Genomic DNA, 26,904 nt, shown 5'->3' with positions numbered 1-26,904 from the left:
TTTACTATGATTGTTTCTAATTGTTGAGAAGGCAGTTGGACTCGAGTAGATAGGTGTACATAAATCTTAATAATAGCGAAGCATATTTACTGTGCGTTGTACCCATGAGCCAAAATAAATAGCACAGTGAGTTTTCAAACTGTCATGTAAGAAAGTTTATTCAGTTATAGAAGTGCTTTAGTCTTGGCTGCCTGGGGATAATGGGACAAAAGGACTGTGAAATGAAGATGAACTATTTAAATGGCTTGTGGAAAGATGGCATTAGATAATTATTAAGCAAAGAACCTCAAACTCAAGCTGGACTAACTGTTCTTATTCTGACTTATTGCTTGCTCAGCTATGAAAGTTGAATTATGACTGCAGTATGAATAACTGAAGTTTAAAAGCCCGATTTCTAGGTTGGGTATTTTTCAAAGTCAAACCCTTTCAGAAGAATTTTAGTGGAATTAACCTCTTTGATTACTTTACATCATTCTGTGAACATGCCTAGTTTTCCTTTGAGGAAACAAGTGTGAAAAAAGGAAACAAATGCGAGCCTTCAGTTTGGTTTTTATTTTTTGTAAGTTGGATTTCTTAGACTTAGTAGGGAATGGGAATAAATGAATGCAATAAAATGTACTCACCCCCCTTCCAGTTTTTCCTCATTATCTTTTTTCCCCAGCTCTAAATTTTGCTAATTAATATTTACAAATGTAGCATCTTTCTGTTTGAATTGATTTGTGAAAATAATCAAAGGCCAGACCTCTGCAACATACACTCTACTTTCATTGTCCATGACCTAGCCTTTTAATGATTGTGGGCCTTACTTGAGCAAATTTACCCATTGTTCCCATCTGCTCCGTTTTTCAGCTTGTCATATTGTAAGAATTTTATGACTAGGATGCATATCCACCTGGGGTTTTGGATGTGACTACCAAGCTTCAGTGTTTGATTTATATTTGAATCCATGTCTTTAGACATGAAAGGTTAGTGCAAAAGCATGCTTCTCCGCTGTCTCCTTTTCATTTTAGCAGCTCTGCTTGATGCCTTTGGAATGTGCTTTAGTTTCTGTCAATTTGATTAAGAGGAAGCAAAGAGAAAGTAACGACTAGATGAAAAATGCTTTGTGGTCTGTGTGACACAGATATGTTGGGGAAAGTTGAGTGTATAGGAGAACACTGCGACAGTGAAGTTATGGTAAGATGAGATGATGTTTCAGGCTGACCCTCATATTGTCTGCACGGGTTCATTCTAAGTCCAGGGTCCAGGATCCAGACTTCAGGTTTATAGCAATAGAAACTGGATGTTTTTAGTTCATCCGGGAATAATTAGTATCTTGAGAACAGGCTCAACGCCAATCAGTTTGAAGGGTTATTTATAATCTAGAGCTGTAGTGTCTAAAATAATAGCTGTAATTCGCATGTGGCAATTTAAGTTAATTAAAGTTAAATAAGATTAAAAATTCAGTTGCTCTGTTATCATAATCACATTTCAAATGCTCAATTGCCACATGTGACTAGCAGCTATTGGCCAGTGCAGATATGGAGTATTTCCATTATTACCAAACGGTCTGTTGGATAGCACTGGTCTAGAGTGCCAATTTACTAATTTGTAATGGGTTAGTGACCATATTATTATGTTTTGGGTAACTGTGTTATTTGTGTCTGCTACCAGAACACTGTTTCTTAAGGTACCTTGAAAATTAAATTAGTCTTCAGGAGATTGTTGATTTCTTAGCGAGCCACGAAGGAGCTAGCCTGAAGGAACTAGAAAATGCTGTGAGATATTTCAATTTGGGGAAATCTGCAAAGGACTTTCTCTCTTGACATTGTCTTTTTAGAGCATTACTTGAATATGCTTTCTATACTATATCTTTTGAATAAACATTGACAAAATAATCGTTTAAAATTGAGATTAAGGTAACAAGAAATTTTTTGGTGACGAAATTTTGTGAAGTGGGATTGAGGCTATTAATTTTAAATTACTTTATAGTACTCTTTGACCTGCTGAAACATTTGCCCTTGAAAAAAAGTATTTTACATTGAATACATTACATTGAGTGGGTACTAGTCTAAAGACATTAATTAGAGTAGCTTACTGAGATTTTGATTTTAAATATGTGGAAAAGTCCTCTTTTGTTAACGTTTTCTTAAAAATTTATTCAATGTTAAAGGGACTTTAGTCTAAGATTCTTGTGCTTTTGAGTATTAAAATGTCTCATTTGACAGTAGCATTTAAAAAATGATTTTACTTCGCAAAATAAAATTTGGGAACATAAGTAAATATTTTGGTTGATATGCAATGTTATATTGATTTCAGGTGTACAACGTGGTGATTTGACATTTATATATTTTATGAAATGCTCACCATGATAAGTGTCATTACCATCTGTCACTGTACAGTTATTACAGTAATATTCCTCTTTGTCACCACCATCATCACCAGCTCTAATGAAGGCACACTTCTGTATGTTGGAGACAAAAGGGTATTACTAGGTAAATGGTGTCATTATTAGTGCCATTATGAATAATAACTAATAATCATAATCATCTTGCATGATAAGGTGTTTTAATATCTAAAAGGCTTTTCGTATAGATTAAGAACTAAAATAGAGAAGTGTTTAAAATCATAACTTTGAACATAGTTTTTCATTCAGATTTCAGTTGTCATTTGTTTAATTGTGATCTTAGGTTAGCTACTTCACTCTTCCTAAGCCATCATCTGTATGATAGTAATAATAGTTAGCATCTACTTTTTTGCATTATTGTGAAGACTACATATAAATGAGATAAACTACTTAAAGGATTTCATATTGTGAGGCATCACTGAGCACTAACAAATGTTAGCTGTTGTTACTTTATCTTATGTACTTTCATTTGATTCTAATGAGTGTAATGATTAGACTTGTAACACATACATTATTTTAAACTCTTGAAAAGATGGAAACTTAGAGAAGTTAAGTGATTTATTTAAGGTGTCATGTTCAGTCAGTTGAACCAGGACCTAAATTCAGGTCTTTAAATTCTTCATGTAAATTTTTCCAAAGATAAGTATTTGACTTTTTTAAGATTTAAGGCATGTGAAGGGTGTCACATTATACATTAGGATTCCAGTTGTAGCCAGGGAATGCAGTAATTGATCAAGTTTGGGGTTAGTCTTGGACTCTAAGAAAACAGTTTCAACAAGAGTGGAATCAACAAGACATTCCATTGATTTGAGAATTTACCTTTTAAAAGATTTTGTTTATTTATTCATGAGAGACAAAGAGAGAGGTAGAGACACAGGCAGAGGGAGAAGCAGGCTCCTCACAAGGAGCCTGATGTGGACTCCATCCATGAACTGGGATCACGCCCCAAGTCAAAGGCAGACTCTCAACTGCTGAGCCACCCAGGCGTCCCTGATTTGAGAATCTAAAACGGAAGACAGCCCAAGAGAAACAGTGATTCTCAAGAGATTATTTGGGGTGGACATAAGTATTTATGACAAGAATTGTCTGACATTTAGAAGAAAAATCCCTAAGGATCACAAAATATTTGTATTTTAAATATAAATTTTATTTTGTTTTGAAGGCACTAGAAGAACATTGGAGAAATAGGTCTATGTGAGACAACCTAATTGAATTAGTTGAGTTTTATCTTCTTCATCAAAGTGTTCTTCAGCCTAAAGGAGTTAACCAAATCAGTTAAGTGGTAATTGAACCCCAAGATTGGTGAGACAAGGTAGTTAAGAAGGCACTCACAGACTATAGGTTCATTCAGTTTTCCCAGTCCTTGCGAGTTAAATTATTATTTTTGTATCTAATTTAATTTAATGTTTTATTTATTTGATAGAGGGAGAGAGTACAAGCAGAGGGAGTGGCAGAGGGAGCCCGATGCAGGGCACCCCGATGCAGGGCTTGAACCCAGGATCTTGGGATCATGACCTGAGCCCAAGGCAGACCCACAACTGTCTAAACCACCCAGGCTCCCTGAATGCCTGGATTTTAAAATTATGTATGTGTACAGTTAAGTTTTTTAATTTATGTTATAAATTTAAACAAAAAACATAAAATAATGTAATAGACATCCATGTATTCATTGTCAAGATTGGACATTTAACATTTTGCCTTGTTTCTTACTGTTTTAAAAAAGATTTTAAAAAATCACAGATATTTGTTAAAACTTCCCTCATTTTTTTGTTTTGTAATTTACTTTTATTTTTTAATTTTTTTTAAAGATTTATTTATTTATTCAGAGAGAGAGAGAGAGAGAGAGAGAGAGGCAGAGACACAGGCAGAGGGAGAAGCAGGCTCCATGCAGGGAGCCTGGCGTGGGACTCCATCCCGGGTCTCCAGGATCACACCCCAGGCTGCAGGCGGCGCTAAACCGCTGCGCCACCGGGGCTGCCCTACTCTTTTAAACTTAATGCTATTCTTGATAGTTATCCATGTCAATATATGTAGCTTGATTGCTTTCATTTAACTATTCTATAGTATTCCATTGGTGAGTAAATTTATTTATTCTCCCAACAATTTCAGCTTTTTCTGTTATTTACAGGGCTGAAGTGAATGCCATTTCGTATTACACTGTTTCATATTGCACCGTATATCCACAAGTGATTTCTTTAGTGTAGAAATCTAGGAGTGAAATTGTTGGATTTCAAAGATTAGCATCTATACATTTTCTGTTGCATTTATTTCTAAATCTCAAGTAGTTTTTGTTGGTATTGTATGTCTTCTAAAGATTGTATTTTTAGATTGGTAAAAAAAAATAGGAATTTTGGAATAATATTGATTTCTGTTTATTAATCTTACATTCAGCAACATTTCTGTCTGAATTCATTGTTTCAAATAGTTTATCTAATGATTCTTTTGACTTTTCTATGTGATAATGACCTGAAAATAATTTTTATTTCTTTCATTTATGTTTTTCTTCTGTGGCTGAGACATGAAACTCTGATGTAGTGTCTAACAGAAACAGTAGTGGAGGCATCCTTGTGTGTTCCTGACTTTAAAGAAAATATTTTTTACATTTAACCATTTAATAAGATGTTGGCTTGTACTTCTGTGTGTGTGTGTGTGTGTGTGTATGGTCAAGAAAGTCCTCTTTTATATTACTAAAACTTTATATGATGCACGAGGATTGAAAATTACCAAAATATTTTGGAGATTCTTTTTTTCTTTCTTTAAAACAGTTAACTTAACAGGCCTGAGGCTGCCATCTCTAGGAGGTCCTGCTTGCAGGGATGGCCCTCAGTTGATGTTTGAGAACTTGATATAGATCTTTGATATAGATCTTTTTTTTTTTTTATAATGGGAAGTCTAGCAGTGAGATGGGCGTCAGATCTTTCCACCTTTCAGAGTATCAGCAACATTTTTTTTTTTTTTAAGATTTTATTTATTAGAGACAGAAAGAGGGGCAGAGACAGGCAGAGGGCGAAGCAGGCTCCGTGTGGGGAGCCTGATGTGGGACTCGATCCCGGGTCTCCAGGATCACACCCTGGGCTGAAGGCAGTGCTAAATCGCTAGGCTGTCTGGTATAGATGTTTGATGGTGCCTAGGCTATTATACATTGTGATTGATAGCAAATACCTGCTTTCTTCCTGGGAGTCTAGAACTTAGGTAGTTGAGAGCAGAGAATTCAGGGAACAGAGTGTGACCAGCCCCTGATAAAAACCTCTAATCTCAAATGGGCCTTCTTAGGCTGCATTTTTCTTCCTAGAGAAAAAAGCATACTCAAGTATGTTTCTTTTTTGGGTGGAGGGGGAAAAGTATAGAAGCCTATGTATGGATTTTTCCAGACCCTCTGTCTTTTTTCCCTTACTGAACCATCTAACTGTATATTCTTATTGTGTTGCTATTATAAATCTTAGCTGTGATTACAGCTGCCTCGGAGTCCTGTGAGTTTGTGTACTCATTTGGCGACCCCTGATACACCTAATTATGTAAAGGATTACATTAATAGGTATTCTGTCTTAAATTGTCCTCACGTTCTTCGAATAAATCTTGTTGCATTATGATATGTTCTATTTAAATATTTATTTATTTGAGAGAGAGTAAGAGAGAGTACACACTCAAGCAGGGGGAGGAGTAGAGAGAGAAGGACAAGCAGAGTCCACTGTGAGTGGAGCCTGATATGGGGCTTGATCTCATAGCCCTGAGATCATAACCTGAATCAAAATCAAGATTCAGATGCTCAACTTGACTGAGCCACCCAGGCGCCCCCATACGTTATTATTTTTTTTAAAGATGTTATTAATTTATTCATGAGAGACACACAGAGAGAGGCAGAGACACAGGCAGAGGGAAAAGCAGGCTCCATGCAGGAAGCCCAGTGCAGAACTAGATCCCAGAACTCTGGGATCATGCCCTGAGCCAAAGGCAGACTCTCAACCACTGATCCACCCAGGTTTCCCTATTTTGTTTTTTAATTGTTTGATTCAGTTTGCTAATTTTCTGCTTAAATTTTGTATATATTTATAAATAAGAATGTCCTATTACTTTCCTTTCTTTGACTTTACTTCTCTAATTTTAATATCATGGTCATATTGATCTCAGCAGTTTTGTTGATCCATATTGTAAAACTACTTGAGTTTGAAAAAGGGGAATACAATGGGAAGAATTACTGTACCCAATATTAAGGTGTACATATATCTCTAGTCATAGATAATGTCTTGTTCTTTTGTGTTTTGATTCCTTGATTTGTATTTAATGTTTTTATGTTATTGTTTTATTTTGAAATAGTTATTTTATTTCCAGTATTATCTCATATGGATAATGAGATATCCATATGAGATGTATTCCATTTGTTTGTTATGACTATTGACTTTAGCTTTCATTGGATTGTAATTGTAGATTGGAAACTTATCTGGTGTGAGACTTTCTAAGTTGTTATACCTATTTTACTATTACTTCATATGTTTTAGGTGTTTGTCGTGTGAGGATTTTTACTTTATCTTAGTCTTCCATATTATCGAAATTGGAGCTTAAACCCAATGTTATTTGCTTATTTGCTCTTGATGTTAGATGGATCTAGAGAACATATATTGGAAAACTAAGATTGGCAAATGTTTTGGTTTTTAGAAATATAATTTAAGAAATGAGTTTTGTTATAAGTTGGACATCATTTTTGGTTACAAATTCTAGGACAGGTTACCAAATTGATGACTTTTTAAAAGATTGTTTTTAAAGTTTTTTTGTTTATTCATTTGAGAGAGCACAAGCAGGGGCAGAGGCAGAGGGAGAGGGAGAAGCAGACTGCCCCGAGTTGGGAGCTTGATGTGGGGCTCCATCTCAGGACCAAGAGATCATGACCTGAGCCAAAGGCAGACACTTAACCATCTGAGCCACCCTTGCACCCCCAAATTGATGACTTAAATGTGTACTTTGCATAATGATATTTTCTGATTAGGTTTTAGACATATGAGACATATGGAATTATCCAAGGAGATGTTTCAAAAAATGAAGGCATTATCTTTTATTTTATGTTTTTAAAATTAATAGAACTACCAAAACTGGTGGAAGATTTAAATTGTAATGAGATACATTATGACTAGATAGAAAGACTGGCAGTCAAAACTCCTCATTATAGCTCTCACAGTGGCTCATTTCATAACCAGCTATTTCTGTATTTATGGTGATTTTTCATTGATAAAAGCGGTCAATTGGGGGTATCTAGATGGCTCAGTTGGTTAATCATTCTGCTTTTGGCTCAAGTCACGATCCCAGGGTCCTGGGATCCAGGGAGCTCAGCATCTAGCCCAGCATTGGGCTCCCTGCTCAGTGGGGAGCCTGCTTCTCCCTCTTCCTCTGCCCCTCCCCCTGCCTGTGTGCATACTCTCTCTCTCTCAAATGAATAAGTAAAATCTTTTTTTTTAAATTTTTTTTAAAATTTTATTTATGATAGTCACACACAGAGAGAGAGAGAGAGAGAGAGAGAGGCAGAGACATAGGCAGAGGGAGAAGCAGGCTCCATGCACCGGGAGCCCAACGTGGGATTCGATCCCGGGTCTCCAGGATCATGCCCTGGGCCAAAGGCAGGCGCTAAACCGCTGCGCCACCCAGGGATCCCTAAGTAAAATCTTCAAAAGAAAAAAAAAAGGTGGTCATTCGGACTCTATTTTTGTAATAGGAATCGTAAAAAATGACATTAGCATCAACAGCATCACGATGAAAGACAAATAGTAATGAGTACAGTAGAAATTATGTCATGGTCTCAAAAAATGAGAACCTCATTTATGTATTTTGTCTGTCATTAATGTACTTTAGTGACAAGAAACCAACAACAACAACACCAAAAACTCCTGTTTTTTAAATGTCTACGTTTTAGGGGAATGAAAGCAGTGATCAGAAGTGTTAATGGAGAGATTTGTTACTTTAAAAATAAAAGAACAGAATCCTGCTATAAAATTTGAGATAGGCAGAAGCATCTCACTTTGGTATATTTCCTTCCTCAGATCTTTTGTAAATGACAGTAATAAACAACAGAATTATGATGACAGCTGCTGAAATCATTCAGAGGTATGAAATTTGTTCAGTGGCACCACTGACATCATCAAAAACACCTCTTAGCTACAGGTCTTATATAAATAATAGGTGTAATTTTTATAAACATAGCTTATTTGATTTGATTCCGTGTTGCAGTTCTTTTTTGTTATAAAAGAAAGATTTGGGAATCTCTTATAAATTTATTCCTAATGATACATAGTAGAATCTTCTTTATCAATCACTTTGGTTTGCTTACTGTTGTCTAAGACTGTCAAAGCTTTTAGATTTGTCTTGAAAACAATGGTAGCAAGTAGACTAAATTAGTTTTTGTCATTTTTAAGATTGAGCCTTAAAATAATATTGATTGATGTTCTATAAATCTATTGCCTGTCTTTACAACTATAGTCTCTGCCAGAAAAATAGGAAGTAACATGCTTTTAAGACTAGATTAATCGCTAAGAAGTTTAACTGAATGAAACTTTTATGATGCAGAAACCACTCTTCCTGAATAAGATTTACATGTTAAGTTTCAAAGTAAAATTGAAGATTTGTAGTTAAGACTTCGTTAATCAGCAAGATAGAAGAAACTCCTATGCTTCCTAAGAAATAAATACATAAGTGCGTGTACAAAGTCTCTAACACACACACACAAATCCTTTTTTAATTTTAGCAGTTCCAAGTGAATTCTTACATACAGCTATATTTGTTCTTGAATTATAAATTCCTGTATGGCTTGTATTTGATTTGATACAAGTAAGATTCATTGTCGTATGTTTATTGAAGAATTGTACATTTTAATAATAGAATTTTATGAGCCATAGTGCATCTTGTGAATGCGTTAGCTGACCTACAATGTAGTCTCTTCAACTAACATTTATTAATTTAGCTCAGTTCCAGTCTAGGTTCAGGGAAGTGTTACAGTTGAAAGAATTATGCTTTGGCCTTTAACTTGAGGGAATTAAGAGGAAGAAGATAATGAGGTAGTTGAATTAAATACCACTTATATAATCATGCTGAAGAAAAATAGTCTTGTATGTAGTAATAGCAAGCACTTTTATTGGTCAGTATTCTTACATGTTTCAAGAGAGAAATTTTGAACTTTCACATAGACTCTGTGAATCTGAAAGTTTTCTTTCTGGTGACAGAGCGGACTGAGTTTTTTCATTTAATATTCCAGTGACAGGGTAAAGAATACAACTTGTCATTTTTCCCCTCTTCGATTCCCTAAGAAAGCATATGTGTATCTGGCCCAGGTATCATATAGCTACTTCTTTGGAGGGAAAATTTATTTATCTTGTAAATTTCCTCATAAAGCTCCTTGACATGAGTAAGGTTTGATACATAAAGCCTATAAATTTCTCTGTATAGGAGTTTTTGGTAACTGTATATTGAAAAATGGTGGTTTTTAATTTATACAGTTCTTTAGTAAGACCTTGTTGAAAGGCTTTTGGAAGAAATAATTTGAGAGAGAACAATTATGTTAATGCCTGGTTTCCATTTTAGATGCTCAAATTAAATTAATCAGGTCTTTTTTTTAGTTTTTATTATGAGGTGAAGTAACTTCATTATAGCATCATCTTGATTAATGCTGATCTTTAGTGGCTTTCTCAGCAGAGATTTCCTCACACTTAATTGTTTTTAAAATCACTTTAATTTTTAAATAACATTATTTTTTGAAGTAAAAGATATTTAAAAGAAAATTGGTAAAACACAAAGACTATAAAAATCTCCTCTAACCTTTTGCCCAGAAATAGCCATCATTAATATTTTTGTTGATATGTTTTCAGTAATCAAATAAATATACATGTTACGTAAGTGTATACGTATTCTTAAATTGGGATGATATTGTATATGTGTTTAGTTGAATCCTGTTTTTACACTTAATCGTGTTTCAGAATTGTTCCAGGTCATTTAAGATACTTCTGCAATATGAGGGATGCCTGGGTTGCTCAGTGGTTAAGCGTCTGCTTTCAGTTCAGGGTGTGATCCTGGAGTTGAGGATTGAGTCCCACATTGGGCTCCCTGCATGGAGCGTGCTTCTCTCCCTGTGTCTCTGCCTTTCTCTTTCTGTGTCTCTCATGAATAAATAAATAAAGTCTTTGAAAAAAAAAAGATACTTCTACAATATGATTTGTAAAAACTGTAGGTCTTTGCCTGGTGTGAATGGCTGCGCCATGATGAATTTCAGCAGTCCTCTGGTTGAATATTTAAAATGTTTGCCATTCTGTGGTGTTGTAAAGCCATTATTCATTCTAAATTTTCTGTTGGTTTGAAAATAAGAAAGGAGTATTGTTTTGAGTTGTTTTTAGATGGCTTATTTGATTCGCTCATATACTATATTTCCAGGTTAGCAGGTGTAATGATAAGGTATAAGGTATGTGTGAGTGCTTAAAATCAGGATTAAAATTTGGTATGCATCTTTGAGTTCTTTTATATATTGTCTTATGTGTTCATCTTGTTTTCACCGCTAGTCACTAAACTCCTTATGGAATTATATCGTCTCTTAATAAACAAGAGTAACCCCTTGCATAGCATCTGTGAACTGGGGCTACGTGTCTGGTATTATTTGATAAATACATGATGATTGATTTCTTTCATAAAGATAGGTGTATGAATACAGAAGAAATCAGCCAAGGATAATTTGAAAGGCAGAAATCATTTCTCTCTAGTTTCCTTTTGAGTCAGTGAATGTCTTCTTCCCTCTCCACACCTCTTCTCCCCATTTGTCTCACTACAGATTTCTGGGCAGACTTGAAATAAAAAGACATTATTTTTCAGTCCTTACTCTTCCCTTTCCTTCTTCAGGCTTTAAGTATAGTGTCTAAGGAAAAATCTAGATGATGATGAGCCTCAAGAAAGCTGATTCTCAGTAAGCATCTTATGTGTATGTAGATCTTCTACCCTCTACCTTTTTTTTTTTTTTTTTAAGATTTTATTTATTCATGAGAGACCGGGGGGGGGGGGGGGGGGGGGGACGAGAGAGAGAGAAAGAGGCAGCGACACAGGCAGAGGGAGAAGCAGGCTCCATACAGGGAACCTGATGTGGGACTTGATCTCGGGTCTCCAGGTGCTAAACCGCTGAGCCACCTGGGCTCCCTCCTACCCTCCACCTTAAAGAGAACTTGATTTATTTAATTTAATATTTACTGAGGACTACCATCTGGTCTTTTGTTAATCCCTAGGCACATGAAAGTTACTGTTGTGCCCACAGACAACCTATTTCCTTTGCCTGGGTGGTATCATTCTGTTTGTTTGGCTGATTCTTTTATCCTTCTAGTCTCTGCTTGACTATTACCTGCCTGAGAGGCCTTCTCAAGATCCCCCATTATTTTCTGTCATAGCATCCTGTTCAGTACTTTCATATTACTGCTTTAATCTGTAGATACACATAAGGGTATAAATCTAAGAGACTCATCTCTTCCTACCCTTAAGTTCTGTGAGGGCAGGGAACTTGGTTCTGTAGTTTAACATTCTGTGCTTACCTCTAGTGCAGAGGACCCAATGAAAGTTTGCAGCTTTCAGTAGCAATCAAGTAACATACACTTACACTAAGAATATATAAATACTAGGGAAAAGTGACCCAAGGACCTGAATCATTCTTCTCTCCAGATTTTTTTGAATGTACCTGTCCTGCCCTGACACCATGTTTCCCATCCATTCTCCAAACCTCTGAAGTAGAATTCTGAAGTGTACAAACATTTTTTTTCCATCTGTCACCCTTTTACATGAGAAGTCCTTTGCAAATATATTCATTGAATTGGTAAGTGCTGGATTCCATCAACCATCATAGCTCTAGCACTCAAGAAGCTTGTAGTAGAATATGAATCTATCTAGTAAGACAGGTAAGGAGAGATGAACTGTGAGTTGTGGTGATCATGGAAGTCATATTCCTAGGGATGGCTTTGACATTTGTTTTCCCAGCTATGCTTAGTTTATATTAAGTGCAGCACTTGTATTCAACACCGAGGAATATGAGACCTTGTTTCTGTCTTCCTATTAAGGCTGACAGTACATGGTTGGTACTCCAAGCAGTTTCCTGAACATACTGTCTTAACAGTTTCTTTTATTTAAATGGCCTTTAATGACCCATTGCTGTAAGTTTTGACGTTAGAACTCAATAATTCTATTATTTCTGTGACAGTGAACTTCTCTTCTGAGTTCTGTGTGTCTTCTTGTGAATTCTGTGGAAACCTGTGTTCCTTAAAAAGGGAGATTGACACTCTTATTGCTTTCTTGACCTATCTCCTTCCTATGATGGGCACCCTTGTGAGGATTATTTCTTCACAAGCAATTTGAAACAGATTGTACTAGTTTTATCCTGCTGTTTAACAGAATGCAGATTTTGTCTTTTGAAAGATCTAGGTCACTGACGTTTCAGACCCAAAATGAAATATACATTGTTAAAGTTCATTTTTGTTTTTTAGTTACTGTGGAAGTGCCCAGGCTGGAGACAACCAGCAGCTGCTTTGGACTGGTGAAAACCACCAAGGCCATCTCCATTGTTATTAGCACCTACAAGAAATGAAGTAACATAGATTATGATCTAATTATGACACCTGCTTATAAAGTGCATAAGTGCTTTATAATTTTGTAACATTTTCCAAGTTTTTTAGTAAAAAGTTTTTATCCAGTGTTTAATCATTTCATCTGTATTGAGTCTTCAATGTAAAATGCCTTATGTATAGAATGCCAGTTGGAAAGTTGTGGGAGATTGTTTTGGAGAGGAAGGCAGGGCTAATCATTTAGGAATTGTGATAGCTAATTCTAGATCTCCCTATTGCTTGAAGTCCAGTCAAGAGCTGACTGCCATCTGCAGATTCTCTCCCACAGGCCTTTTGCAATTGAGCAGTCAACTGTATTACATGTTTGGCCTTTTCAATAAGTGCTATACTAGCTAGTCTCCAAAGATGACCCTCAGTGAAACATGCCTCTTGATACTCACTCTTCCATTCCATTTTGGGATATGCTCTAGCTCTGTGACTTTATTTTTATTTTATTTTTTTATACCTTAAAAAATTTAAATCCAGTTGATTAACGTATAGCATATTATTAGTAGTTTCAGAAGTAGAGTTCAGTGATTCTTCAGTTGTATATTAACCAGTGCTCATTACATCAAGTGCCTTGTCTAATGCCTATAACCCAATTATCCCATCCTCCCACCCCTCCCCTCCAGTGACCCTCAATTTGTTTCCTATGATTAAGAGTCTCTTATGGTTTGTCTCCCTGTTTTATTTTTCCCTCCCTTCCCCTATGCTTCTTTGTTTTGTTTCTTAAATTCCACATATGAGTGAGATCAAATGATAATTATCTTTCCCTGACTGACTGACTTCGCTTAGCAGAGTACCCTCTAGTTCCATCCACATTGTTGCAAGTGGCAAGATTTCTTTCTTTCCTTTTTTTTTTTTTAAGATTTTATTTTTTTTATTCTTGAGAGAAACAGAGAGAGAGACAAAGACATAGGCAGAGGGAGAAGCAGGTTCCCTGCAGGAGTCCAATGCAGGACTCGATCCCAGGACCCCAGGATGACTACCTGAGCCAAAGGCAGATGCTCAACCACTGAGTCACCCAGGTGCCCCAAGATTTCATTTTTTTGATGGCTGAATAATATTCCATTATTATATATATACCAAATCTTTATTCATTTATCTGTTGATGGATAGAGTCCATTCATCTGGGCTCTTTGTATAGTTTGGCTATTGTGGACATTGCTGCTATGAATATTGGGGTACAGATGCCCCTTTGGATCACTACATTTGTATCTTTGTAGGAGAGTCTGTTATGAGTGCAATTGCTGGTTTGTAGTGGCTCTGTGACTTTTTTTTAATTTTTTTTTTTTTTTTTTTTTTTTATTTATGATAGGCACACAGTGAGAGAGAGAGAGGCAGAGACACAGGCAGAGGGAGAAGCAGGCTCCATGCACCGGGAGCCCGACGTGGGATTCGATCCCGGGTCTCCAGGATCGCGCCCTGGGCCAAAGGCAGGCGCCAAACCGCTGCGCCACCCAGGGATCCCACTTTTTTTTAATTAATACAATCCATCTGAAGTGAGGCTGTGCCTGTTCCAGGCCTAAACCTTAAGACAAGTGGATAGCTTCTGTTTTTGCACTTTTGGGAACAATGAGCCATATGTAAGAAGTCTGGGTATCCTGTTGGACTTCCTGTGCTGAAAGACCATCTGGAGAGGGAGTAACTCTGAGCATACATGCATAAATAGAGAGGCCCAACCACCCTGGTTTACCAGCTGAGCCCATCTTATCCCACAAAGTTATTGTAAATGTGAGTGAAGCTATCTTGGACATTCTAGCTCCAGCCACCAAAATGACAGTAGTCTCACGAGAGACTCTTAGGCCAATAGAAAAAATAATCTAGATGTCCCACAAGAAGATGGCTTCTTGACTTCTCCAAGAATCATGAGAAATAATAAACTGATTATTGTTTTAAGGTATTCAGTTTTGGGGTGATTTGTAACACAGTAAATAGATAAATAGTGCAGGTGGCTAGTGGACATTTTGAGTGACAACTTTCCAATTCTGTAGAAATTATAAAAACTAAATCAAGGAGAAATATCTAGCAATTCTCTCAATCTCAGAGTCTGGTCAGGAGATAAACTTGTAAAGAGTCATAGTATAAGTGGTACCTCTCCTTTTGTAGTCACTTGTGCATTCAACAGAAGCAATAATTTTTCTGCATCAGGGTATACAGTATTCCATAGTGTATGTGTACCATACAGTTCAGTGGACATTTATATTCTTTATGTCTAAATTTTCCGTATTGTGAATAATGATGCACAAATGTGAATTTATCTAGGATAATTTAAACTTGTGACTTTACCAATTTATGGTACTGCCATCCTGACCACTCATTCTTTGGTGGCTATCTGTATGGTTGAGAATGGTCATCTATAGTATTCAAATGGAGAAGCTGGTTATATGCTACGTAAGAAATAATATGTATTAGCAGAAAACATGAATTCTGGAACTAGTGAAAATGACCTCAGAAAATTTATGACCTGTCTGATGATATAGTAAGGGAAAGAAAGCCCTACTACATTCTCCCGCACCTAAACTTAATTTGCTATTCCTGATTCTTGCCTCAGAGGTAACCAGCGTAGAATCACCTACGCTGATATACTATATCATGCATAGGAAACTAGTGTTCAATACATTACAGAAATTAGTTTAACTAAATATCTTCCTAAAGAGTGCATCAGTAAAGAGGGCAGCAAAACTGGTGGAAGGAGCATGGACTATAGAATCACATAGACCTGGGATTTAAATCCTCGTTCTGCCACTTCCTTGTAGTAGTTGATAATCACCTGCAAATTGGGGTCAGAACTATCTACTTTATAGTGTGGTTAGGTTATAAAAAGTACCAAAAATTTGGCATGTGAAATAAGTGTTATTTTTCTTTTCTTTCTTGCTATATTATGTCTAATCATATAAAGTCTAATTACTGATTTTTAGTGTTAACTTTTGTTCATAAAAGCAAATCCTATAATATGGACCCTTTATATTTTCATTGATTTCAAAAACTAGTTTGGAACATGTTGCAAAGTGAGCAAGAATAAAAATCTTGATGGACTATGGGAAATAATAACTACTGTTATATTTTCCATCAGTTATCTTCTTTGAATTTTGGGAATAGGAATAGAAGTTAATACTTTTATTTTGTAGATATGGGTTCAAACATGACAGACTTAAATTGTTAGCATAGCATAGCATACTGTGGTGAGCATAGCATAATGTGTAGACTTGTTTAATCACTATGTTGTACACTTGAACCTAATGTAATGCTGTACATCAAGAATAGTTCAATTAAAAAATGAGAGTTGGAAAATGGAGTGCTAGGTTTAGAACCCAGGTCTTCTGGCTCCAACTCTAGTACTCCCTTTAGGTCACATTGCCTAGTGTTCTTTGGTTTCCTTGTGACTAATTCTTGGTCTCTTTCCACGATCATAGTGTATTTGCTTAAACTTCAACAAAATGCTTAGTCCCTGTCTTATATGAGGAATTACGCTAAGCACTGATATTGCCTTATCCATTTTTATTTAGATATTACCTCGGGTAAAAAGGAATTTGTTATTTGGAAGAAAGCTAAGGTGATATTTTTATATTACAATGGTCCTCAAAATTTTTGTATGAAGTTACTGTTTTTACTTCTGAAATAGTATGGCCACGTAGTTATGCTGAGAATTCCTTAGTTGAAGAAGATAAAGAATATTAAAGAAGGTTTTTAGTTCCTTGAGAGCTAATAATTGTTAGAAGTGTTGGCATCCTTGTAGGAATACCATCATAACATATATGATGGAAACGAAATACAAACCATTCTGTAGGGCTTTGCTGCCCAGTTTTGCTTTATGCTATGAGTTTGTTAAAAAGAAAGAGAGGTTTTTTTTTTTGTTTTGTTTTGTTTTGTTTTTTTTTAATTTTTTATTTATTTATGATAGTCACACACAGAGAGAGAGAGAGAGGCAGAGACACAGGCAGAGGGAGAAGCAGGCTCCATGCACCGGGAGCCCGACGTGGGATTCGATCCTGGGTCTCCAGGATCGTGCCCTGGGCCAAAGGCAGGCGCTAAACCGCTGCGCCACCCAGGGATCCCCAGAAAGAGAGGTTTTGAAACATGAATATTGCTGTTTAAATTACACTTTCTAATAAAATCTTGTTCCAATTTGAGGACCTTGGAAATTGTCTCATTCTCTGTGGATTTGAAGTATCAATGCATTATTTAATTTCTGAAACCAAGGGTAGATTGATATGTAAGATCTTCATAGGGCTCTGTCAACTGCAACTCCAGAAATTATTTTCTTACTGCCAGTTCTTTTTTACTGTTAATCCTTTAATCACTGCTTCTTAAAATTAAAACACACTTGCACATGTATGCCCTTAAATCTTGGAATATTAAATTATAGACCTCAGAGAAATGCCTAACTGTATGTAACTTAGTTTTTATAATTTCTTTAGATTGAGAGATGGGAAGGAAATAGACAAAGTAGTTTATTTCCCATTTGAGAAACTGTTCTTACTATAAATTTCTCTCTTTATAATCAAAATATAAGAAATATAGAACATGGAGATACTTTTAGGAAAGACTTCATTATTTTTTAACATGTTTAAATGGCAGATTGTGGACCTTTAAACAAAATTTTTAAAGCTATTTTTTCTAAAAAATATAATGATTAGTGTCTAGCCAAGTGCATTTCTTATCTTGATAGTTGTGTATGGTTTCTGTTATATGTAAAAATGTTTCAAATGAGAAGGTGACATTAACCCTACCCCTTTTTTAGACTTGCAAAGATTTAATTTTTATAGAGCAGTTCTAGGTTCATAGTAATATTAAGAGGAAGATACAGAGAGTTCTTATATGCCCTCTGTTCCCATACCTGCATAGTGACCCCCATTATCAGTATCCCCCCACCATAGTGGTACATTTATTATAATTGATGAATCTGCATTGACACATCATAATCCCGCATAGTTCTTAGTTTTCCTCAGGGTTCACTCTTGGTGTTGTACTTTCTGTGGGCTTGGACAGACATATAATGGTACTTATCCATCATTATATTATTATACAGCTAGCTTCACTGCCCTAAAAGTTCTCTCTTCGACCTATTTATTTTTCTTCCCCTGCTAACCCCAGGCAACTGTTTATATTATTATTGTCTCTTTAGTTTTATCTTTTCCAGAATGTCATGTAGTTGGAATCATACAGTATATAGTATTTCCAGGTTGGCTTCTTTCACGTGGTAGTATGCACTTTAGGTTCTTCTGTATCTTTTTATGGTTTGATAGCTCCTTTCTTTTCAGCACTGAATAATGCTCCATTGTCTGAATGTACCACATTTGTCCATTCACCTGTGAAGGACATCTTCATTCTTTCAAGTATTGGCAATTCTGAATAAATCTGCTATAAATATCCATGTGCAGGCTTTTGTGTGGACATGTTTTCAGCTTATTTGGGTGAATACCAAGGAATGCAATTCCTGGATCGTATGGTAAGAGTATATTTACTTTGTAAGAACTGCCACACTGTCTTCCAAAGTGGCTGTACTATTTTTTTTCCCCCAATGTAGCAATGAATTCCCAGCATAAATGAGACTTCCTGTTGCTCCACATCCTCATCTGCGTTTGGTGTTATAGGTGTTTACAGATTGTGGCCATTTTAATAGGTGTTTAGTGGTATCTTGTTTTGATTTGCATTTCCCTGACATATTGTTCATTTGCCATCTATGTGTCTTCTTTGATGAGCTGTCCATTAAGGTTCTTTGGCACACTTTTCTTAACCAGGTTGCTTATTTTCATACTATATTTTAAGAGTTCTTTGTATGTTTTGGATGACTGTCCTTTATCAGGCATGTCTTTTGCAAATATTTTCTCCTACTCTGTGGTGTAGCTTCTCATTTTCTTGATGATGTCTTTCATAGAGCAGAAGTTTTTAATTTTAATAAGTCCAGGTTGTCAGTTATTTTCTTTCATGGATTGTGCTTTTGTGTTGCATTTAAGAAGTCATTTCCAGGGATCCCTGGGTGGCGCAGCGGTTTGGCGCCTGCCTTTGGCCCAGGGCGCGATCCTGGAGACCCGGGATCGAATCCCACATCGGGCTCCCGGTGCATGGAGCCTGCTTCTCCCTCTGCCTATGTCTCTGCCTCTCTCTCTCTCTGTGACTATCATAAATAAATAAAAATTAAAAAAAAAAAAAAAAGAAGTCATTTCCATACCCACGTTCATCTAGATTTTATTCTATGTTATCTTCTAGGGGTTTTATAATTTTGCATTTCGGTGATCTATTTTTTTTTTTTAAGATTTTATTTATTTATTCACGAGAGACACACAGAGAGAGAGAGAGAGGCAGAGACTTAGGCAGAGGGAGAAGCAGGCTGCATTCAGGGAGCCCAATGTGGGACTCGATCCTGGGACTCCAGGATCATGCCCTGAGCCGAAGGCAGATGCTTAACTGAGCCACCCAGGCATCCCTAGGTGATCTATTTTGACTTCATTTTTGTGTTTCAAGTTCTGTGTCTAGATGCATTTTTTTTGCATGTGGAGCACCAATTGTTCCAAACCATTTGTTGAAAGTCTTTGTTCTGTTATATTGCCTCTGCTTCTTTGCCAAAGATTAGGTGACTCTTTAAGGGGTCTATTTCTGGATTCTCTCTTCTGCTCTATTCATCTGTTTGTTTCTTCTTTTCTCAAAATCAAATATCTTGATTATTGTAGCTCTTTATTAAGTCTTGAAATTGGATACTAACAACAGTTCGAGAACTGTTGTTCTTCAAAATTGTGTTCATAATTCTTGGCCGTTTGCCCTTCCATATTGACTTTAGAATCAGCTTGTTGATATGTATAACCTGCCTGAGATTTTGACTGAGATTTTACTAAGTCTATAGATCAAGTTGGGAAGTACTGACATCTTGACAATTTCAAGTCTATCTGTGAACAGAATATATCTCTCCATTTATTTTGTTCTTTGATTTTGTTCCACATATTTTTGTAGTTTTCTTCATAGAGATGGTGTTATATTTATACCAGTTTCATTTTTAGGGTGGTAATGTAAATGATACTGTGTTTTTAATTTAAAATTTGACTTGTTTATTGTTGGTATATAGGAAAGAGATTGACTTTCATTTGTTAACCTTGTATCCTACAGCTTTGCTCTAAATGCTTACTAGTTCCTGGAGGTTTGTTCGCTTTTTTCCCCCCCTGGAGGTTTTTTGTTTTTGTTTTGTTTTGTTTTTGTTTTTTTTTTACTTTTCTTTGTTTATGTCTACAGAGATGATCGTGTCATCTGCAAATAAAGACAGTTTTACTTCTTTCTTCACCATTGTATACCGTTTATTTCCTTTTTATTGTCTTATTGCATTAGTTGGTACTTCTAATTAACCATGTTGATGATAATTACAATTTTTATCCTCTTTTCTACGAAATCATGTTAAAATTTTCTTCATTTTATTTATTCTGCAGCTCACCAAAGCTCACCGACAAGGACACATGGTGAAAGTGGATTGGCTGGATAGATTGACATTTAGAGAAATAGAAATGATAAATGAGGTGGGTTATATCCCTCTTTTTTTAACCCCCCAAAATATTTTTTCCAGATATCTAGGTCAGGACTTTTTGAGAAGCATTGCTTATTGCCAGGTTATCTCACAAATGTGAGAACATTGAGGATTACTTGTAGTTGTGAGTTTTGTGTTAATAAGCGGAAAACTTGGAATATCTGTTTTTCTTATGTTTTAATGTTATATTGAACCATGAAGTAGGCAGTGGACATCATAAGTATACTTATGTATACATAAGTGTTATACAAGTAAAGCCTGGTTAAGCTGAATGCCTCACTTGTGTGTTCTCTATTTGGCAGCTTATGTTTAGATTCAATTCAGTATTGGATTCTTTCAACACAATGCTGCTGTTTTCCTTCAATTACCTTAAGTCATTGTTAGTACTTGCTCTCCCCAATTAAAATATGTGTGTTTTATGTGCTATATTACATGTAAGACTCTGCACCCTTAGTAAAGTTGCATGGTTTCAACGAACTTTGTTTCTTGATCTTGTTTTTTGATCCAGAATATGTTTAATTAAAAGATGGCTTCTATGAAACTCTTTCCAAAAGCTGGAACAAGATTTTCTTTTTTTTTTTTTTTTTTTTTTTTTTTAAGATTTTCTTTTCTTTTTTCTATATTTGCACTGAAATACTAGATGTGTGGCCTAAAATTCTGTCACGAAGATAGAAAGAACAATTATTTTAATCACATTAGGAGAGAGAAATGTCAGTTTTTGTGATGCCTACCTTATTGTGATCACCACAGGGCATAACTGACTTATTTTATATTCTCTGAAAGAGAATATAGTGGGTTGAAAGAGAGATATTTTTAATTTTACAATGAACACTTAAATTCTATTGTTCATTTTAAAAAAAGAAAATTAGTTGTGTTTAACAATGTTTATATTCAGTATGAATAAACTGGGCATTTTTTCTAAATTTATTCATAATACACTCATGTATTTCAACTGAAAACAAGTTTACTTTTTTGAATGTTTATAATAGTCACCTTCCTAAAATAGCTAAGTCAGAATATTTACTTATATTTTTCTGTTCTTCAACATAGATAGCCTTTGGTAGAAAAGGCAGTGGTAGGGCTTACTTTGTCTACCCATGCTCACCTTTTTCACCCCCACTCTTTAAAAGATAGGAGAACATTGCCATTACTATAATTAGACTATATAATATGTGTCATAAAGCTGAACAATTTAAGTAACTTCTTTAGACCTTTATGATTTTACACATAAAGATTTAAAGCCGTTTTAAAAACTGTTTTAAAACTTACCACCCTTTTAGACTTTCATTTATTTTCACTTTATTATTGTCCTAGTGTTTTCCTTTTCTTTTTTTTAAGGGGACATGTTGTTAAGTTGGAGAAAAAGTAACTGTCCCTCAGTATATTTAAAGTATATCGATAAAAATTTACAAATGATTGCTAATTATCTTAAGACCATTTATAAATTGTGAAAAACTTGTGAGAGTTATATCTGTTTACTCAAATGGCTTCTGTCTTTAGTTACATACTTTACTTTTGTTTTTCTTATACTTCCATAGTTAGATTAGACATAAGGTTTAAGGGTAAACTGTTCTTTGCTTAAGGTTGTTATAAGTAGGAGATATCGTTATTTTTGAAATAAAAGTTTTCATGGAAATGAATAAAAAATATCTTCAAAAATTTATATAATAAAATCCAAACTAGAATAAATCAGATATGTCATTAACTTTGAGAAGAGAGTTATAGGTGAATAGTAGACACTACTGGATAAAACAATAGTGCTATATGTAATAAAAATTGTAGTACTATAAAAAATAGTGTGTTTATAATAATGAAATAAAAATTTATTGCATTTTAAGTTGATAGATCATGTATTAGTGACTTGGAAATAATGATACATACTGATCCTTTAAAGGAATGTTGAAGATCATTATTTTTCATAAAAATCTTTTTTTTTTCTTTTTTTTAGAGTGAGAAACGAAGTTCTAATTTCATGTACTTGATGGTTGAGTTTCGGTGTGTCAAGTGTGATGATAAGGAATATGGTATTGTTTATTATGAAAAGGTATTTGCTTTGGAACTGTTTATAGTCTCTGAAGTAGAGGGGAGGGGAAACATTAAAAAAAAATTACTGTTGTACCTGCTGAGATGAATTATTTGGTTGCAGGATAGCAGCAGACAGCTGTCAGCAGCAGCTGTTTGTATATACACAAATCAGATCATATAGCTACAACAAGATTACAAAAGCCGATCACTCATGTAATGCAGTTCTGGGTTCCAGAATTCAATAAATATGTAACAGATGAAAAACTTTTTGATTAATTGTTCTGCAAATTGGCAAGTAGGACGTTAAAGCAATAGCTTTATTAACAATTATTATTCATTTGAAAAATAAAAAGGGAATCAGGTTTTAAGTGATAAGCTGTTGAAAGTTAAGGGTATATTTATTATTTGAGTTTGTATATATGATGTGTGACCCTGACATAAGTATGCTTATGAAAGACTTCCTAAATATGTATTTATTTATATAATAAATGCAGAATTTAAAAACCATGTTATCAATAGGCTGAGTGATAACAAGTATGCACTTATGGATTGGCTCTGGTCTGGTCTGCTCATTATGCAAAAGAAAGTAGTGTGTTTAATATGTAGCTACTTGAAAAATATCTGTGCTTTAAATGGTTGTTGAAGGGTCTTAATTTAAGCACTATAGAAATAATTGCATAAGTAGTTCAGAACTACATAAACCAGGTATTATTGTGGAAATACTTAGGTGCTTAAATCAGTTTGAGTGAGGACAGACTTGATATGTGGCATAATAGAATAATATTTCTTCTAGTATATAGCTAAGCTTATATGCAGTATCTTTATTAGAAGCAACACTTCTAAATTATATTTATGCCTTGGTGTTAGTTATTAAAGCTGTCACAGTGATTTTTTAAAATATACATTTTTTTAATAACTAAGTATTTAAAAGAAGTTTTCATAATGGAGTTTTAGGGTTTGTGTAGTTAATTTATGATCATTTTTCTGGTACTTCTCAAATTAACACATAATTTTTTTCTCTTTAGCTTCTATCCCTTCTCTTTAGTAAAAGGTTAGGAAAAGTTAACCTGTTTCATTTTTTTTTTTTTTTTAATATGATAGTCTTTGGTAAAAAGAAGTTAAGAGGATAGATGACTTAACATTGCTTATTAATTGATTAGAAAAATTACATTGAAAAAATGGGAAATATAGGTGAGTGAAATCATTTTGTCACCAATACACTTTAATAAAATCATGTTTTACATTTTATACTCTGTGTAACTAAAAGCATTATTTTTTGACCATATGGGATTTATATTGCAAAAACATGCTAATGGGATTAGTACTTTCAAACATAAGAGATGTGAAGAATCTTTTGAAAGACAGCTTTGATAATAGATGAAATAATAACAGAATAAAAATTAGAAGAATTTCAAGTATTTTTGAAAAGGTTCTTAACCCCTTTCTATGGCTTCTTGAAAATTGCTCATAAATTAATGCCTGTCTACCTACCCTGTCATATTTCCACTTAGTGTAAAGATTGCTGGGCCAGTGTATTGAATCTAATGGAAATAGACTTTCTTGTCACCTGTCATTTGTGACAGATAGCCTTAGTGAAGATTACTTGTCACAGTTGGGCTGATAAATGTGTTTTCTGGTGTTGTGACTGAGAACCAGCCTGTTAAACAACGGCTGTGGGAATTTGTGGTTTTCTGTAAGACTCAATTACTGAACTAAAGTCAAGTCCCAGTACTTCCCCTCTTCAGTCTATTCTGATTTGGTTGCATATGTCTAACATTGGAAATACTAGCATTTGGAAATTGACAGAAAAGGTTGATGTGAGATGTACAGTAGTGAGGAAATGAATTTTGACCTTAATTAGTTTAGCCTTTTCCAGTATGTATGCAGTGACATTTATCATGTTGAATTACCTCTCTTGCCTGATTTGGATAAAAATAAAAGCCAATGCTTATCAAAAATGATAATATCAACAAAATAGGACAGCTTTATTAAGAATTGATGGATTAATTCTTATGCAAGTTTGCATTGTTTTGAGTAGAAGCAATGCTGCTGAGTGTCTAGCTGTGTATAAATAACAGTAACATTAGCTCCATGCTTAAAATCCAACTTTTTTGAATGGAACTCAGTTGTGATATCTTGAAAAGTTACCAACATCTGCTTAGTAGTTTTTGCAAATGATGCAACATGTCCCTTCTGTCATAATTTAATTATACTTTGTGGCTTCTTATTCTAAGTTTGAAAATAAGGACATTCTATTTTTGACTACTAGCATTTTAAACAGAGTTAAAAATAACTGACAAAAGCAATCTACTAATTTCTAGACCTCCTATGTCCAAAAACTGTAACAAATTTTTATTGTTAGATTTTATTTTTCCCCAAATATGTCATTAGCAACAACAGTTAAAAAATGGATATGTATTTTAAAATACAGTTGAAAGATACTTTTTTTTTTTAAAGATTTTATTTATTTATTCATGAGAGACACAGAGAGAGAGAGAGAGAGGCAGAGACACAGGCAGAGGGAGAAGCAGGCTCCATGCAGGGAACCCCATGTGGGACTCGATCCCGGGTCTCCAAGGATCACACCCCGGGCTGCAAGCGGCACTAAACCACTGCGCCACCCAGGCTGCCCGAAAGAAGATACTTTTTTAAAAGGGAGGAATGATGTTCATTAGATAGAAGGAGAATACATTGGAGTGTATATTATCATGTATTCTTATCATCTGGTTAAACTCTGTTTATTTTTTTAACTTACTATGCTATAATCCAGGATGGTGATGAGTCATCTCCAATTTTAACAAGCTTTGAGATAGTAAAAGTTCCTGACCCTCAGATGTCTATGGTGAGTTATTGCCAAATTTTTTATGAAGTGCTTTTCTCCAGAGTGATTATGACTTGGATCCACATCATAGAGTTTCTTTTTAAAAAGTGTATCTGTAACTAACTTAGTTATTTGAAAGTGACTCATAAGTCCATTTTAGCTATCTGGAATCAGGTTCAAGTAGAACTTTTACAATATCAACATCTAAAAATATGGCCATATGGTCAGAATAGTGTAGTGTTGGGGAACCATTTATTTAAATTATTGGAAGAATTAGGGAATGTAGTCTGGAAGTGAGAACTTGGGGAACCAGGTATTTGAAACATTGTCATCATATAGCAGGATGTGACACTGGGTTCAATGGATAAGAATTTTAGGGAGACTGATTTTGTTGAAAAATCTAGAAGATTGTTGTAGCTACTAGAACTATCTAATTTGGATCCTGGTGACTTGAATGGTTTTGAGATACCTATCTATGCAATTTTTGAGATGATAGTTTTGGAATATGAAACATGAAGAATTGTAACTTTACAACAGAATTTTAATTAGGTGACTTTAAATTTAGAACGTTTCAGGCAAAAAATCTTTTTAGTAGCATAATTGATAACATGATACTCATACTTACAACTGATTATATCACTCTGAACCATTTTATTCTTACTTTTTACATTTCTAATTGGATTAGTTACTTCCTAAGCAGACCAAGTAAATTTAAAGTAGCATATTAGAAGATAAAAGCATAAAAAAAAAAAGAAGATAAAGCATGATGATGGAGGTAAATACAGGTTATTAAAGCAGGAAGTAATGATCAGTGGCCCAACATCAAAGGAAGAGATAGAGGAAAAAGAGTATACAAAATTAGGGGGAAAAAAAGGCCACTTGGGAATCTTTTGGGAAAATAAAAAAACATCCTAAATATGATAAAGGTGACATTTCATCACTGGAACATAGTGCTAGGGAACTGAGTAGCTATTTGGAGAAAGTAAAATTAAATCAGACCCGTACCTCACGTCATCCATAAAGAAATATTCGAAATAAATCAAGGATTTAAGTAATAAAAAACGAAGCCTTACTAGTACTTTACTTTCAGTGGAAGGAAAAACTTTTTTTGTTGTTGTTGTATATATGTTTTTATTAACAATGACTCAAAATCCAGAGGCAATAAAGGAAATGATTGATAAATTTGACTACATTAAAAATATTGCATGGCAAAACACCATCACAAAAAACAGTGGACAAACTGGAAGAAACTCTTCTTGACATACATCACAAAGGGATGAATAATATATAGAGAATTCTTAAAAACTTTGTCAAAAGGAGCAAAAAAACCCAATTAATAGAAAGGAAAAAGACACAAGAAGACAGTTCACACATGTGAAAATAAAATAAATCTCTTTAAATAAAGACAGTATGTTGAAAACTAATGATTTTGGCCATAGGTAAAGTAGTTCATACCAAATATGTATATATTCAAGCATTATGGTCATCGTCCCGGTCCTCAGTCACTACTGGCAGTTAAACTGCTAAGATAATAGTACCATGATATCCACAGGTCACTAGT

The 26,904-nt window shown here is 34.8% G+C and overlaps 1 protein-coding gene across 2 annotated transcripts in view; it reads left to right on the top strand.

Moving 5' to 3' along the window:
* Nucleotides 1–26,904, top strand: part of PIK3C3 (phosphatidylinositol 3-kinase catalytic subunit type 3) — a 137,679-nt gene that overhangs the window by 19,735 nt on the left and 91,040 nt on the right. For both annotated transcript variants that reach the window (XM_025429020.3, XM_025429021.3), the window contains exons 5-7: nt 20,403–20,489; nt 22,446–22,541; nt 25,293–25,364. In XM_025429020.3, coding sequence (XP_025284805.1) covers nt 20,403–20,489; nt 22,446–22,541; nt 25,293–25,364 — 255 coding nt within the window. The remainder of the gene's footprint in view (nt 1–20,402; nt 20,490–22,445; nt 22,542–25,292; nt 25,365–26,904) is intronic.

This window comes from Canis lupus, chromosome 7, assembly GCF_003254725.2.
Source record: "Canis lupus dingo isolate Sandy chromosome 7, ASM325472v2, whole genome shotgun sequence".
NCBI lineage: Eukaryota > Metazoa > Chordata > Mammalia > Carnivora > Canidae > Canis > Canis lupus.
The sequence above is the reverse complement of the archived record's forward strand: the minus strand, read 5'-3'. Positions and strand labels throughout refer to the sequence as shown.